At 43.8% G+C, this 16796-nt stretch overlaps 1 protein-coding gene across 3 annotated transcripts in view; it reads right to left on the bottom strand.

Moving 5' to 3' along the window:
- The window catches only part of AR (androgen receptor), a 159280-nt gene extending 155280 nt beyond the window's left edge, over nt 1–4000 (bottom strand). For all 3 annotated transcript variants that reach the window (XM_058536054.1, XM_058536056.1, XM_058536055.1), the window contains exon 1: nt 1706–4000. In XM_058536054.1, the coding sequence (XP_058392037.1) occupies nt 1706–3219 (1514 nt within the window). In that variant the 5' untranslated portion in view covers nt 3220–4000. The remainder of the gene's footprint in view (nt 1–1705) is intronic.
- Nucleotides 4001–16796: the final 12796 nt, after the last annotated feature.

Genomic DNA, 16796 nt, shown 5'->3' with positions numbered 1-16796 from the left:
ATCGCATGGTATAGCCACATCACAAAAATTTTTGTAAAAAAAAACCTCCCAATTAACTGGGAAAGACTTTGATGATATAAACGAATCCTTTGAAAATCCTGTAAGCCAAACCTTAAAAACCTAATAGGATGTAAAGCCTGGTAAAAAGCTGTTTCTTCAATGTCCCAGAAAATAATATTTTATGAAGTCCTATCTTCCTCTCTCTTTTCTAACACTATGGTATCAACCTTCCAATAACAAAAGTGTCAGTGAAAGGAGGCAAACCGATGGATTTAAGCTGTCAAACAAAGATGCTAAGGCTAACAAAGAAATTTTGGAAAAGTCACAGATAAAAGAAAATAGCTACAGAGACACAGAACAAGACACAAGTCCATGGGGCCATCAGCACCCAGAAGACCTGAAGAGTTAGTTCCCCAGTCAGTATTCCCACCCTCACCGAGATAAACTAATATCTTAGTTTGCTTTTGGGAAAAAATCTTCAACATGGTCTCCAAGAAGCTCAACAACTGTGGTAAGGAAGAATTTTTAATAATCAAGATGAAATTGACCCCCGCTTTTCTCATGGCCTAATTAAAACTCTTGGGCAAGATTATGGCTCACAGGTCCATAACAGTTCTTACTCAATTTGTTAGAGGTAACAGCTCATGTTTTAAAATGTAAGCATGTCCTTAAAATGAAGGAATATATTGAAGAGCCTCATTCCTCCCTCCCAAAAGCAGATTTCTCAGCACAATGGAATAGGAGGAAATCCTTTAAAATTTTTTGCAACACTTTTATAAGACAAACTCAAGTCTGGTTAAATTTTTCACTAAAAGAACATTCTCCACTTTACAGATCTGTTGCAAGCTTGAAATAGGGGACTGTGGATCTGTTATAATCCACAGAGAAAAAACTTTAGAAGAGAAAACCGACCCACGCAGCTACTTCCAACATAGTCAACCTGTGAGGGCAGATCCTGCCGAGTGTTTACCAATAAAGTTGTCCTTTGGTTTTCCCCTACCTTTGCCTGCTCCTTTGTGCCTGGTTGGATTCTCTACGCTGACCTTCAACCCCGGGACAAGTTCTCAGTTGCTGCCAGGAAAGGGGCTTCACCCCTTCTTCACACAGCGGCCCTCAGAACCCAGAGACCACCTTCTTCCCCTAATCCGGCACTTCATTTTATCTCTTTGCTGGAAGCGGGCTGAGAAAAGATTGGGCCAGTTTTTTTTGCCTCTAACCTAAGACCGGCCACATGCTGAAGGGCAAACCCTAACAGACCCTACAAGAAGAAACTGCCCAAATTTCTTGTCCAGGTTCTCAGATTTGGGGGAGGAGAAGAAAAAGTAGTGGAGGGCTTAAGAGCTTTATTTCCAAAAGTGGTATTTGCAATTGGGTTTAAGTTTAGAGCCCTCGGGACGTGAGGAAGCGAAGATTTTAGGAGGCTGGGTTTGGGAGGGTTCTCTAGGAATCTGGAAAGAAACGCACCAGCACCCAGGGCTCGCAGCGCCGGAGATTGGGGCGCACAGTGGGTGTTCGGAGCGCGAAGAGCGAAGATCGAATCTTTGGCAGGCCAGGAGTATGGCGAAGGCTCCCGATTTACGGAGGCTCTTCCTATGCAACCCTGTTGAGCTCTCGCAGGGGCAGACTGCGCGGGGAGGAAAGGATAGATACCCCAGAACACAGACCGACTCTAGGCTGAAAGACGTTTCTAATAAGACAAACTTACCGCATGTCCCCGTAAGGTCCGGAGTAGCTCTGCATCCACGGACCCATCTCGCTTTTGACACAACTGGGACTTGGATAGGGCACTCTGCTCACCACGCCGCCAGGATACCACACATCGGGTGGAGGAAAGTCTCCCTCTTGGCCAGCCAGCCCCTGAGGTGGCCGAGGGTAGCCATAGGGGGCTACAGCCCCTGCCTCGCCTGCGCTGCCGCCCCCGCCCCCGCCACAGGGCCCATACAGCTCGCCTTCTTCCGCTGTGAAGAGAGTGTGCCAGGAAGAGGAGGAGGTGGCTGAGGGTGAGCCTGAGCCCGGTCCTGCTGCACCCCCGCCGTGCAGGCCCGCCAAGTCCCCATACCGGCATTGCGCCGCTGCGGCCCAGGGGCTGCCATAGTCCAGCGGGTTCTCCAGCTTGATGCGGGCATGAGGATGGGGAGGCGGCGGAGGGGGCGGCGGCCCGGTCAGGGCTAGCGGAAAGTTGTAGTAGTCGCGACTCTGATAAACTGTTGCCTCGTCCGGTGCTCCAGGTTTGTAGAGAGACAGGGTGGATGGCAGATCAAGTGTTCCGGAGCTCCCGGCTTCGCCGCTGCCAGAGCAACCCAGGCTCTCGCCATCCAGCCCTTTGGCGTAACCAGCCCTGAAAGGGGGATATTCAGCAGTCTCTTCGGTGGTGCTCTTGCCTGAACCGTCATCCAGTAGAGAACCTTTGCATTCGGCCAGCGGGGCACAAGAAGTGGGACGCACAGAGGGTGGACCTCCCAGGAGCGGGGCGTACATGCAATCCCCCCGAAGCTGTTCCCCAGGACTCAGATGCTCCAATGCCTCCACACCCAAGCCCATGGACACCGACACTGCCTTACATAATTCTTTGGCACTGTCCGAGATGGTCGAACTGCCCCCTAGGTAACTGTCCTTACAGGAGGTGGGAGCCCCAGAGGCCTCCCTCGCTCTCCCGCTGCTACTGCCTTCGGATACCGCCTCCTGCTGCTGAAGGAGTTGCATGGTACCGGCCTCGCTCAGTATGTCTTTAAGATCGGCAGAGCAGCTGCTTAAGCCCGGGAAAGTGGGGCCCAGCAGGGACAACGTGGATGGGGCAGCTGAGTCATCCTCGTCCCGAGGTGCTGGTGGCTGCTGCTGCAGCCCCTTGCCGGCGGCCGAGGCGGCTCCGGGCTCTGGGACGCAGCCGCTCTCTGGGTGGCCCTCGGGGGCTGAAGGCTGTTGTGAAGGCTGCTGTTCCTCGTCCAGGGCCAGGTAGCCTGTGGGGCCTCTGCTCTGGGCTTGGGAAGAGCCATCCTCACCCTGCTGCTGCTGCTGCTGCTGCTGCCGCCGCCGAGGGCTGATCTCCTGTTGCTGCTGCAGACGGGCGCCGGGAGGTGCTGCGCTCGCGGCTTCAGGATGCCGGGGCCCTGGATTCTGGATCACTTCGCGCACACTTTGGAACAGGTTCTGGAAAGCTCCTCGATAGGTCTTGGACGGCGGCCGGGGGTAGACCCTCCCCAGCCCTAACTGCACCTCCATCCTTGAGCTTGGCTGAATCTTCCACCTAATTCCTTTATCCCGCCTCCCCTTCTTTTGCTGAGAAGAGTTCAACAGGCTGCGATGCGGTAGTCGCTGCAGCTAGCTGCCCACCTGCGGGAAGCTCCTGGGAAGGAAACTTGCAGGAATAACCACGCGAAAGTACTCTGACAGCTTCCAAGTCTCATGCAGAGGAAAACACTCACTGGACACGGTCTGCCCTGCTAGGCTCACAGTCTGTTCCTAAATACTTGGAGAGTAGATTCAAAAGATGCTCAAATCTTGGAGGAAAAAAAAAAAAAAAGGAAAACCCTCCGCCTTCCAAGTTTAGTGTCCACTGAAACAGGTGCAAATAGGACTGAGTTATTTTCTTTTTGTTTTGTTTTGGTTTTGGTTTGTTTTGCGGTTGTTTGTTGTTGCTGTTATTTTGGCTACTGAAGCCCTGACTGCCTTTTCATCCTTTGATCTCTGTCCTCGCAAACTGGTGGGGGAGGGAGGGTGAGCGTGCAGGGGGAGGTGGAGAGGGAGCGAGGGGAACCTGGGAGCCCGCCCCGCGTGCCGCCTAACTAGCCAGGTCCCAGCTCCAGTGCTGAAGCGGCTTCCCGGTCGCCTGGCTTCCCAGAGCTGTCTTTGCAACGTGCAGCTAGCTCACCAGCTCGTAGCCAAAGGGAGTTACCTCTCTGCAAATTCCGGCTGGCCGCGCTGGGCCGACTGGAGGGGAGGATTATTGGGGGGGGGCGGGCAAAGAGGAGCGGGCGGAGGCAGCAGGAGAGGAGACTCGGGCGGGGGGAGGGTAGGAGGACAAAGGCAGCCGTCAGTCCTACCCAGCACTTTCTTCGCTTCCTCCGAGTCTCTAGCAGCTTTTAAAAACTTCACCGAAGAGGAAAGGGCAGCTCTGGGGCAGCGGCTTCGAAGCCGCCGCGCTGCAAGAGGCGTTGGCTGTCGCCAGAGCCGGGCTGGGGTTGACGCGGTGCCTCCCTTCGGCTCCTGTCCCGCACTGGAACGGCTAGCTCGGTCAGTTTCCCTCCGTCGCTTCCTGTGCCTCCAGGCTTGCTCGGGACCCTCGGGCTCTCCGAGCAGGCTGACTCCCCAGGATCTCAGAGGGGGCGCTGGGAGGTGGAAAGCAAATGCAACAGTTTGCGAGTCGGGTCCCGCCCCCGCCGGGCCGGCCTCCTTGCCTTCCCACCTCCTTTCTCCCTCTCCTCCCCTTTCCCTTTCTCCCCTCCCCTCACCGCGCGCTAACGCCGGGTGGCTTTGGAGAAACAAGTGCTGGCACAGCGTGGGTGAGGGCAGGAGAGGCTTGCTCAAGCCCAGGAGGACCCCAGCTCCCTGAATACCTCCTGCTTCTTGGAGCAGGTTTTAGGCTCTTTAACACGGAGCTTTATTTTGACGACAGGGCTACCGGAGCTCTCGGAGGCCAGCACTTACCAGATTTGGTTCCGAAGTCCAATCTCAAAACAGACACTGTGCGTGTGTGGGAAGAGACGGAATGGGAAGGGGCAATAGGAGTACCAGCTTCTTTGGCAAGGGGCTATGTTCAGGGCCTACCGAGAAGCGCAAAGGGGAGAGTCTCCTACAAAGTAAAGAACAAGCTAGGGCCAAACCAGCCAATACTTGTTGAAACCTTTCTGATTTCTCCATAGCGGTAGATTGAGCCTCGTGGCATGGTACCAGTTGCTTTACGCACCCTCTGCATGGGTACCAGAGTTCACCTCTATCCTCTTCTCTTCCCTTTTTCCTTTCTGGAATTGCGTCTAACCACACACCTCTCACCTATCCAGATGTGCAAAGGCAAAATCACTCAGACAAGCAGGCAAACACACAGACACCGGAAACACTTGTCATGTACACAGGGACCTCAATTTTGTCCCGGATTTTGCAGACATTTGCTTATATACAGGCACTTGCTTTTCCAAATTGCCTTTGCATATTTTAATCTTGCAAACTGCACTATTCAAAGGATAGAACCTACATAGGACTGCTTTTCTTCCTCTTGGTGGACAGCCAGGAGTGGAGGGTGACGTGGGATACTGCAATTGCTCGGTTGTGGAGGAGGTCCTATTGTGCCTGTGTAAAGATGAAGAGGCAGGTGGAAATAGAAGAGTAGAGGAAATGGAAGGGCAGACCTCTAGGGCAGGAGGTTTCTCTTCGTGTCAGCGGGGGCCCTGGGACTCCCTACCTTTTAAATTCCTTAGAACTCTGGACCTGGGCAGGGTCTATCTGTCCCAGAAGGCTAGTGGAGATTTTCCCCTGGACCTCTTCTACTTTTTACAAGCTTCTACAGAGTCTTATCTTGTTCACAGCCAAGCATCATGGGCATTTACTTACCCTGACCAAAGGAGGTAACTTAATCCTAAAGGCAGGGAAGAGTGGGCTTGATCAGCACTATTTTCCAGATGAAGACATTAAAGTAAGGACATAATTTTTTTTTATGTCCCACATTAGTAGAACCTAAACTAGTCTTCCATCTCATTGCTATTTAAGCTAGACTTATCAATATCAAGGCCACTTGGGAAAGGGCTATAAATGAACCTTCCAGAATGCAAAGGCCTGAGGAGCTTTTCACCAGAGGAGGTAAAAAATTATCCCCTGGGATTTTAATGGAGTCAGCCCTGCCTGGACATATTCCAAATATACCCCCCTTTGTTGGTGAGGAATCTCACAAATCACCCTTTATGGTAAAGAAGCAGCCTTATTCATAGAGACGTCAAATTGTAACAAGGCTAATTCTCAATTCCCTATTGTAGTGGGAAACAGGACTATATAATGGAAATGCACAGATACTTAAAAAACCTTATTTGAGTAGTCATCACAACATCTAGTATCACCAAAGATTTTAACTAGGATTGCTCAAAAGGAATTGAGTCAGCTGGGCTGTCAGGAAAGTACAATGGAAATAACATAGGTCTCAGAGCCAGGAGAACTGTTTGTCTACAGACTGCAATGAATCTCTTCCTCTCCCTCAGCTTCAGTTTCTTGCTCTGTGAAATGGGGAGAGGAGGAGATAGAGGCTGGACCAGATGGTCTTTCTAACACTGACAATTTAGAGTGCTGTGACTGACTTTTTTCTTTTTATTTACACCCAACAGAGTATGGGTAGGAAGCGGGGTGCTAATGGTAGTGAAATGACCAATGGACAGTGGGGAGGAGGGTAGTTATAAGCAAAGAAGCCTAAAAAAAATAAAGGTAAGAAATAATTCTCCGAAGTTGCCAGTTGAATAAATGGCAGCCCAGCAGACATTCAAACCCAGATCTGAAGGATTCCGAAGTTCATATTGCTTTCACAGTGCCAAAATTGTCTTCACAGTTTTCTCATCAGAAAATTGTGGTCAATAATACCTACCCTCAGAAGGCTGATGTGGTAATTAAAGGAGATCATGTGTATGGAACAACTTCATAAACTGGAAAGCATTCTACAAATCTGAAAGATCACTTTGTTATGTTTTATTTTTAAAGGTGGTGCTATCAACATTTATATTGTTGTCAGAAAAGGCTACCTACTGTGAACATAATAGGGGCATATACTTTGTTTTGAATTTTGGACTCTGATCTCCCATCTCAAATCTTATTTTCCTCCCATTGCTTTTAAGAAGATCAAGAGACGTATGTGCTTATAGCATCTTTCTTCTTCTCTTCCTCCTTTTTTTTCTTCCTCTTCTTTGCAGTTTTTTAGCAATCAAGTAAGTAACCAGTGGTATCCTCTCAGGACATTTGAGTTGTGGCTTTTTGCCATGGGCTCCCTCTGCAATTTCAGGGGGGCTTTGTTAATGAAATTTTCCCTAGCTCCTTGCTCTGGAAAGCCAGCATTAGCTGACCTTTGGAAAATAGTGGACATTCTCCAAGTCCTGTGGGTTTTATTTCCTAAATATCTCACAAATCTGCCCACTTCTCTTCATCTCTGCTACTGCCAACCTAGTTCAAGGCTCTGTCCTTTCTCACTTGGACTACTGTGAATGATCTCCCTCCTTCCACTCTTCTTACTTTCCTAGAGTCAGTTCTGCATTGAGCAGCCAGAGGGATTTTTTTTTTTTAAATTAAGACAATTTTTTAGAGCAGTTTAAGGTTCACAACAAAACTAGGGGAAAAGCACAGAGATTGCCCATAAATTCCTTGCCCTCACACGTGCATAGCCTCATAATCAACATCCCCCACCAGAGTGGTACATTTGTAACAATTGATTAACCTACATTGATACATTATAATCACCCGAAGTCCATAGTTTTGCTTACATTAGGGTTTACTCTTAATGTTGTACATTCTATGGGTTTGCACAAATGTATAATGACATGTATCCATCATTATAGTATCATACAGAGTATCTTCACTGCCCTAAAAATCCTCTGTGCTGTGCATATTCATCTCCCTACCCCCAACCCCTGGCAACCACTGATCTTTTTACTGTCTCCATAGTTTTACCTTTTCCTGAATGTCATATGGTTGGAATCATACAATATGTAGCCTGTCAGATTGGTTTCTTTCGTTTAGAATATGCACTTAAGATTCCTCAATGTCTTGTCGTCACTTGATAGCTCATTTCTTTTTAGTACTGAATAATATTCCATTGTCTGGATGTACTGTAGTTTATTTATTCATTCATCTATTGAAGGACATCTTGATTGCTTCCAAGTTTTGGCAATTATCAATAAAGCTGCTATGAACATTCATACATACATCTTTGTATGGATATATGCTTTCATTTCTCTTAACTATATATTTAATAATGGAATGGGTGGGTCACAGAGTAGGTGTATATTGACATTTGTAAGAAACTGCCAAACAGACTTTCAAAGTGATTGTACCATTTTACATTCCCACCAGCAGTTCTTCCCCATCCTCACCAATACGTGGTACGGTCAGTCTTTCTAAATTTAGCATTCTGATTCAGTGTGTAGGTATTTCTCATTTAATTTGCATTCCTCCAATGAAAAATGATGTAGAGAACTTTTCATGTGCTTATTTGCCATTTGTGTATTTTCTTTGATGAAGACTCTGCTCAGCTTTTTTGCCTATTTTTTTAATTAGGCTGCTTGTATTTTATTATGGAGTTTTTAGAGTTTTTTACATATTCTAGGTACAAGTCTATTATCAGAAATATGATTCACCAATATTTTCTCTCAGTTTGTGTTTGTCTTCATTCATTGACTTACCAGTATCTTTTCAAGAGCAGAAAATTTTAATTCTGATGAATTCCACTTTATCAATTTGTTCATTTATGGATTATGTTTTTGGCGTCAGATCTAAGAAATCTTTTTCTAACTCAAGATCACAAACTGAGTTTTTAAAAACCTGTGTGTTTTTTTTCTAGAAGTTGTATAGTTTTCAGTTTTACATTTAGATCTGTGTTCCATTTTGAGTTAATTTTTGTATGAATATCCAGTCCTTTTGTATATAAATGTCCTATTGTTTCAGCACCATTTGTTGAGAAGACTATCCTCTCTCCTCTTAATTTCCTTTGGACCTATGTTAATAATTAACTGTCAATATATGTTTGTGTTCGTTTTTAAAGTTGAATCTGGTCATATCATTCCCCTACTTAAATTCTGTCTCTGGTTTCCCATTGCTCTTGGACAATTGTATAATTGTCCAAATCTTTAACCAGACCCTACATGATCTGATGTCTCTCCACCTCTCTGATTTCATCTCATACCACTTTTCCTCCTGCTTTCTGAGCTCTGCTGGCTTTTATTCAGAGTTCCTCAAATGCTGCATGATCCTTCCTGTCTTTGCATATGCTGTTCCCTGTGCCTGAAATGCTGGTTCATCATTCTCTCCATTCATTTAGTTAATGCCTATGCATATAGCACTTCCAGGAAGACTTCCTGGACCTCCTAAACTAGCTCAATTTCCCCGTTCACCGACCTTTAAATATGTTTTAACAGTACCCAGTATTTGTCCTTTGGAGGACTTGTCACAAATACAATTAATATTAATTGTGCATTTAGTTGTTTAATATCTATTTTCCTCACTAGATGGTAAGTTTGTTTCCTGAGAGCAGGGCCATGTTGGTTTTGTTCATCATTGAATCCTTAGGACTCAGCCTGGTGTGGCACATGGTCAGTGCTCAATAAATATTTATTGAATAAGTGGATGGATTCTATTTCCACAGAATTAAAATTCTATTTCCAAACTATGCGTTTGGCTTTGGGGGTTTACAAATACCTCTGTGGTTTCAGCACGCTTTAGGAATGTAATAAAACTTTTCTCTACCTACAGGTACTGTAGAGAATCCCTCCAATTCATGTATTGAAGGAGTATTTATTAAGCACTTACTGTTTGCCAGCCTCTGTGCTAGGCACTAGGGATTCACTGATAAATAGGACACCGTGGACTCTGTCTTTGAGGAGTTCATTTATGGTCTAGGAAGGAGAGTGAAGAATCATTTAAATGACTACATTTGAATTGGGCTGGAAATGAGGAGTGGGGCTTATGAATAAAACCTCAGAGTTTTTCCCTCTGCTTATTTGTGGATATTTGCTATTTCCTCCGCTTAGAGGGTTATAAAGGACTACTTTCTCGTCTCACATTTTATTCCTGCCCCTCGGTGTTGTAGCCTCCATCTCATCTTATCCTTTCCTAAAGCTCTAGCCCTAACTTCTCCCCTGACCACCCTCTTCCAGGCTATTGCCAAAAGAATCAGAATCATAAAGTTCTTTCTAAAAAGATAATTCTAATAGCATTGCTCCTCTGCTCTATAACCTTCAATTACCTGTACCAGGGGTTTCAAACCCAAATGTCCCCTAAGTAACAAAAGTGAGTGAAGAGAACCTGGTATTAGAGAGACAAAAGTGTATGGGGTGCAGGCTGTGGCCAAAGAGGGCAGATGCCCCATCTAAAGGGGTCAGCCACCACTCAGCTCCAACTAGTTGTTGCCAGGCAGGAATGTGGCCTCAATATTCCAGATGTGCCATTATTTTTAAGAACAGCATTCCAGACTTTAATGTGAAATCTCCTGACATTTTAAAAAGTTGACAGTTAATTCAATCAGTTTAAAATTCAATCAGTTTAAAAACATCATTCAGACCAACCTTTTTCAGGCCAAAAAAACAAAACAAAACAAAAACATGTCTGTGGACAAAATTAGTTCGTAGGCTGCTAATCTGCAACCTCTGGCCTGCAGGTTCAAGTCCAAGTACCCTAGCCTAGCCTTTAAAGCCTATCACAATTAGGCCCAATCTCTCTCTGTAGCCCCTTCTCCCATCTTGTTCTCCTACCAGCCACCCACCTCTTCAGCCATATTGGACTTCCTGGGCTCCCTCTGAATATATCCTACACTCTCAGGCCTGCCTACCTTTGGGTCATGCTGTTCTCTTTTCCTGAAATGTTACTCCCTCTCTTCCCTCATGACCAAATTCAATGTATCTTTCAAAACACAGCTCAAATGTTGAGTTCTCTGGGAAGTGTTCCTGGATTCATTAATCATAATTAATTTATATAACACTTTATTCTTATCTCTTTTAAAACACTTATCACAATTGGATATGTTATATATATCTTATATAAATTTTTCCTCCTCCACCAGGCAATATCCCCCACCTTGTGTATTGCCATTCATTCATTTTTCATTTGTTCAACAAAAGTGTGGAACTCCTGTGTGCTAGGCACTCTACTAGGCACTGGGACTAAGACCTTTAAATGTTCCATTTAACCAAAATATAGATATAAAATGTTAAATGCAAGCAGACTACAAAAGTGGTATGAGAAAGAGACAGATTTGTCCATACCTCTGCTATTTGACTGCAAACAATGATAATTCACAAAGAATCCACTGTGATACAGTGGCATTACAGGACATTGATAATTACGTTATTTTGTATAAGAAGCCAGGTGAGTAGGGGTTATTCTATTTTGTAGAGGGGGAAACTGAGGCTCAGAAATATTAAGTAATTTTTCCAAAGTCAGACAGCTGATAGGAGGCAGGGCCAATGCTATGAACGTAGGTGTTCTATCACAAAGCAGATAACCTCTTACCAGTATGCCTCGGCTTCCTCTCTGATGCTCTGGCAAGTTGCCCTGTCCATTCATAACGTGCAGACCAAACGTTAGATGAGCAGGGGCAGTATTGAATCTATGCTATAACAAGGCATTTTGTAACAAGTTTTACAGTTACATTTGATGAAGAATAAAACTACTTTCTACTCCTATTTATGTGCTATGTGACCTTTGGCTAATCTCCCAGTTTGGGCCTCCTTTTACTTTTTTGTAAAATGGAGATAATAATAATTTCCTTCTTGACAATTTGTTGTGAAAACCAAAAAAAAAAAAAGCAAAGGAAATGTGTAATAAGAATTATCATAATACTTTTTCCATTATGCGCCAATATGTATATTATTTGTAACACTTATAACAGCTCTCCAAGGGAAGTATTATTTGTTTGTTATTATTCCCATTTTAAAGATGGCAATATTGAGGCAGAGCTAGAACTTGAAGCTTGCTTTGTTTGCCGCAAAAGACAATGTCATATTGCTTCTCAGGCATTAGGCAACAGTTAATTACTGGTATCATCTGTATAGTGCTATTTACTTTTCAAAATGCCTGATGGTATTTGACCCCAAGTTCAGGTGCCAGGGATAACATTTGGATTCAAAGTTTAAACTCCACGTTTAAAAGATTTCAAAACACGTGAAGCAAAGGTCAACAGTTGGAAATCATTTCAGCAAGACCCCTCTTTCTCTCCACCCACATATCACCCTTCCCCAGCAAAAGGGCCCTATCCCATTCTACTGTAGAAATGTCCTTTGCGACATTCATTGCTGAAAAACACGTTTCTAGATGGCACCATACAGGGAATCTTGGCTTGTATTTGTTTTGGCTTTACCAGGTACTGAGGAGGGAATCAATAGCTGCCAAAAGGGAAAATGACCATCAATCAAAGAACATATGTCACCTATGGGTCTTTAAGAATGGAGTGTTCTGGGGAAGTCAGAATGAGGCCAAAAGATGCACTTGAGATCACTGCTATCTTTCACAGTAGCAGAGCCTCCTTGTAGAGTTCAAAGCTAAGTGAGGTGAACCACTGAATGACTGCCATCAGGTCCATATTGTTTCTCTGGGTTAACAAAAAAGGGGATGCCGTCACCGTATCTCCATGGTGTCTCTGCGGCTTTGGGCCCTTACAGCAGTGACCTTTGCATAGGACAACGTGGTTCACAAGGAATATTTGCTATAATACCTCAGTCAGTTTTCATAGCAACACTTGAAGTTAAGCAGGGCACAATTAGCTCTGTTACACAGAAGAGAAAACTGCCCTCTGAATCTGAAGTGACTTGCCCAAGGTCATTCAGCTATTCAGATGCAGAGAAATATGGGCCAGCATTCTCCTTTGTCAGAGTTCTTTCTTCCACACAAGAATTTTCTGTAAGTAGTTCCTCTCAACAAGTAATACCTTGTCCTCAGACACACATTATTTGCAGCTAACTGAAAACTTTGGTTAGGGTTGAACTAGCTCTATCTTGAAATTGGGACAAATTCTCTGGAGTCCAGTTTCCTGGCAGCTGCTTCTGGGCACTGGTGACAGTGAAGTCACAAGGGGGAACTGAGGATGTGTTATAGGTGGAGTCATACAATCCCTTGCTACTGCCTTCCTCTACACACCTCCTCCTCAGAGAGGTATGACCTCACAAGTCCCTGAGAAAATGCCCCCTACCCCTTAAGTTCCAACCTGACCCACGGCAGCTAACTCCTTAGAATATCATGAATCAATCTGCGAATATCAAAAATTTATTTAGGGGCCGGCCCCATGGCTTAGCAGTTAAGTGTGTGCGCTCCGCTACTGGCAGCCCAGGTTCGGATCCCGGGCACACACAGACCCACTGCTTGTTGGGCCATGTTGAGGCAGCTTCCCATATACAGCAACTAGCAGAATGTGCAACTATAACATACAACTATCTACTGGGGCTTTGGGGAGAAAAAGGGAAAAAAAATGAGAAAGATTAGCAATAGATGTTAGCTCAGGGCCAGTCTTCCTCAGCAAAAAGAGGGGGATCAGCATGGATATTAGCTCAGGGCTCATCTTCCTCACACACACACACACACACACACAAATTTAAAAAAAAATTATTTAATTTCTGGCTGAGTTGAAATGTAAATCCATGAAAGGAAGAGGCATCATTCTCTCATACCTTGGAAAGTGGAGAGTTATTAGTAGGAATTCTTATACTTTGCCTAATGAATCACAAATAGTGCTGTGATATTTGTCAGCTGAAAATCTGTTACTTTATTTAGATAGATGATTCAAGCTTGTGTATACTGGAATTATGAATTATTATGTTCAAAGCCATAAAGAAAAGCAAACAATATTTTCTAACAGCCCAAAACTGATTACATTCTCATATAATTACAAAGGATGCCAATTCTGGTTGTTTTCCTTCCTGAATCAACTTAAACCTAGGACTAAAGCTGATTCAAATACAATGATCAAATACTAGGTTAACAGCAATAACCTCTTTGTCTCCCATCCAACATTACTATTCCTTAGTCACCTGCTTTCTAATGTTGGCCAAAATGGCATGCCCAGAAAACCTGTCTGCAAAGCTGTTAAAAGCAGCCTTATCACAGATAGCAAACCAAGACAGGGATATGGACACTAAAGTAATACAGCATTGTAAGAGCATTTGGATTGTGTGATCAGATTGGAATGAAAGGGCCTCATCTAGGAATAACTAGTTTGTGGTTCTCTTATCAGTCTATGCAATGGACTATAACAGCTAATGTTTATTACACACTTATTATATGCTAGCCATCCTTTTAAGAGCCTCACATGAACTAACTCATTTAAGAGTGCGTATTCTGTGCTCAGCCATTCTTTTAACAGTTTTATGTAAATTGACTCATTTAATCCTCACAACAATCCTATGAGAAAAGTACTATTATTACTCTTATTTTACAGAGGAGGAAGGCGAAGCTCAGAGAAATACTGCAACTTGTCCAAGCTCATACAACTAGTAAGTTATACAGTCAGATTTGGAACCCCTGCTATCCTGACTACTAAATGATGTTTGCATATAATCTGCAAGGTCCTTTTCTCATTGACAAAATGCGAGAAACTCTCAACGAGTGACTGACCTTTCCTCAGCACCTACTATGTGCTAGGCATACCTTCAAGAAGTTCACAATAGAAAAAGAACCAAACCCATCATTAGCAACGTTAGTAGAATGAACTTTTATTTTGTTAAAAAATCAGAACGATAAGGACATGCTCAGCATTTTAGAGTTTTCAATGCCTTTTTTCCCCCTCTAATCCTAGCAACAACTCTATGAGTTCAGGAAGGTATTTTTATTCTCATTTCACAAATGAGACAACAAGTTCAGAGAGTTTAAATTACTTTCTCAAGACCACACAGGTTGAAATTTGTAGAGACAAGATTCAAACATCTTCTGATTCTACAAATTGTGTTCTCTTAAACTACTGTATGCCATGCTGCTTGAAATGAATGTGTCAACCACCTTGGACTCAGAGTGACTATGCTCAAATGCTATATCAGTGGCTTTAGGCATATAGGTTTGTCACTCAGGTGGTTAGAGGAAACATTTTGGCTTTTTTAACCTGCCATCTCTATCAGTGAGAATCACTAGTACAAAGCCAAGGCTCCCCATCTTGGGCTGAGAGCACAAAGTTCGTGAATAACCCAAAATCATAACACCTTGATATGTGTTCTAGTTCTGATATTGACCTTTGATAAGTCTTTGCCTTGCTTTGTGCCTCGGTTTCTACAGGTTTCTTAACCATGCAAATAGCACCTGGTCTACAAGTTCTGTCATTAAAAGGATCATATGTGGTCAAGTAATAATATAAATAAGAGCAGAAAATACTCATATAATGGTAGGATTGTGTGAATATAAAAGCTCAATAATGATTTGCCTTTGGTTTTGATAAGTATGGAGCTTTACTAGTTAGGAGTTATGGTTGCAAGTAATAGAAATCAAGTTGAGCTCACTAAAGCAAAAGGAGAAACTGAATAATGTTTCTTTGCAGAGCTACTTATAATTAAACCAATATGAATGTTTCACAGAACCAGAATTCTGCTGGGCCTTAGGAAGAATTAGAACAAAGGACTCAATGCTGTTAGGACTCTCTCTCCTTCTATTGTCTCTGCTTCTCTTGACATATCTCCTGCTTCTCCTCTCTCTACAGACCACTTTCTCCATTCTAAATCCACATGGGAGAAAATGGCCACTGATAACATCTCTACAGTTCAAGTTAGCAGCAAAATGGGCTGGAATCTCTTGGTCCAAAAGCCCAGATAAGGACTCTTATTGTATAAGCTGGGGTCACATGCCCGTCCTTGAGCAAATTAAGTGTTACCAGGGAGTGAGATCACATTGTAGGAACATAGTAGCTCTCAGTAACCAAGTGAATGAGGTGATTTCTTTCTGTAAAAAGTGAGGGACAGTTCCCTTCAAAGGGGGTTTCTGGCAAGGCAATCAAATAAATAGGTTTCTTCTACAGAGACAAAGAGTACACATTTTTTGCCAGCTAATGCAGCCTGAGGACCTTACTAGTGAGATTTGGAGATGGGTTTCTCTGCATGTACCAACAGATCTGTGTCCTCCCCCAACCATAACAATGGCTCATAAAAGATCTACTCTTTGGGGCTACGAAAAAGGGTTTCCAGGGATATTGGTCATCACGTCTCCATCCTCTTTCTTTCTAGAAGAATAGATGAATCACTAGTGTTCTAGTGAACATACTTTAAGAAGTCATTTAGCTCTGACATTTTATCTTTCTATTATTGTTAGGTCTCCTATAGTTGGACCAGTCTTCATCTACTTGGTATGATTTCAGAGGAACCTGAGCCTTATTGGTATTCCCCAGGATTCTACCATTAGTGCTCTATTCCTTTATCTTAAGGCTAAGCCCCCAATTCAATGCCCCTTTCTTTGGGAGTGGTCATCCATGAGGTTTTTTCAGTCATTGATACACTGATATGAATTAGTTAGCTAGATCATTTCCTTAGAGAAGATTCACGTAGAGGTGGGAGAAGGGAAACAGTTGGAAAGGCAATGTGAATATGGGCTTCCTGGAAGGGAAGGGGGGAAGTTGAGTACAAGAAGGAATGACCAGAGGCCCAAAGACAAAGGCTTTCTCCTTCACTATTACAGAGAGCCAGATCTCCCTAGCTGTACAAAGTGCCTGGGTACTTCCAGCAGCTGGGACTTGAAATTGATGACATTCTCATATTCACTCCAGTCTTGCCAGCCTCCTGGTCAGGATTCTGTGATAATATGCTCTCTGGTACCTATAGCTAGTAACTCATGCTTTTTAGCCCCTCTTGCTATCAAATAGGAACACAACTAATAATAATTTCACTAGTACAGTAATTTACAGTTCACAAGAATGTTTCCATGTGCATTATCTACTCTGATTCTCACAACTTCCTGATAATGTATGTTGGGCAATGACTATCACTCCATTGAGCAAACTGAGGCTCAGTCAAATTAAGTATTATAAGCACAAAAAAATCCATGGCTTGTACACTCTACAAAAATAAAGGTCTTGTTGGCTTTGTTCACTGCTCTATCTCCAGCCCCTAGCACTGAGCCTGACACTTAAGAGAAACTCAACTGTAATTCGTTGAATGAAT

Source organism: Diceros bicornis, chromosome X (genome assembly GCF_020826845.1).
Source record: "Diceros bicornis minor isolate mBicDic1 chromosome X, mDicBic1.mat.cur, whole genome shotgun sequence".
In the NCBI taxonomy this organism is placed as follows: Eukaryota; Metazoa; Chordata; class Mammalia; order Perissodactyla; family Rhinocerotidae; genus Diceros; species Diceros bicornis.
This window is presented reverse-complemented; position numbering and strand designations above follow the sequence as displayed.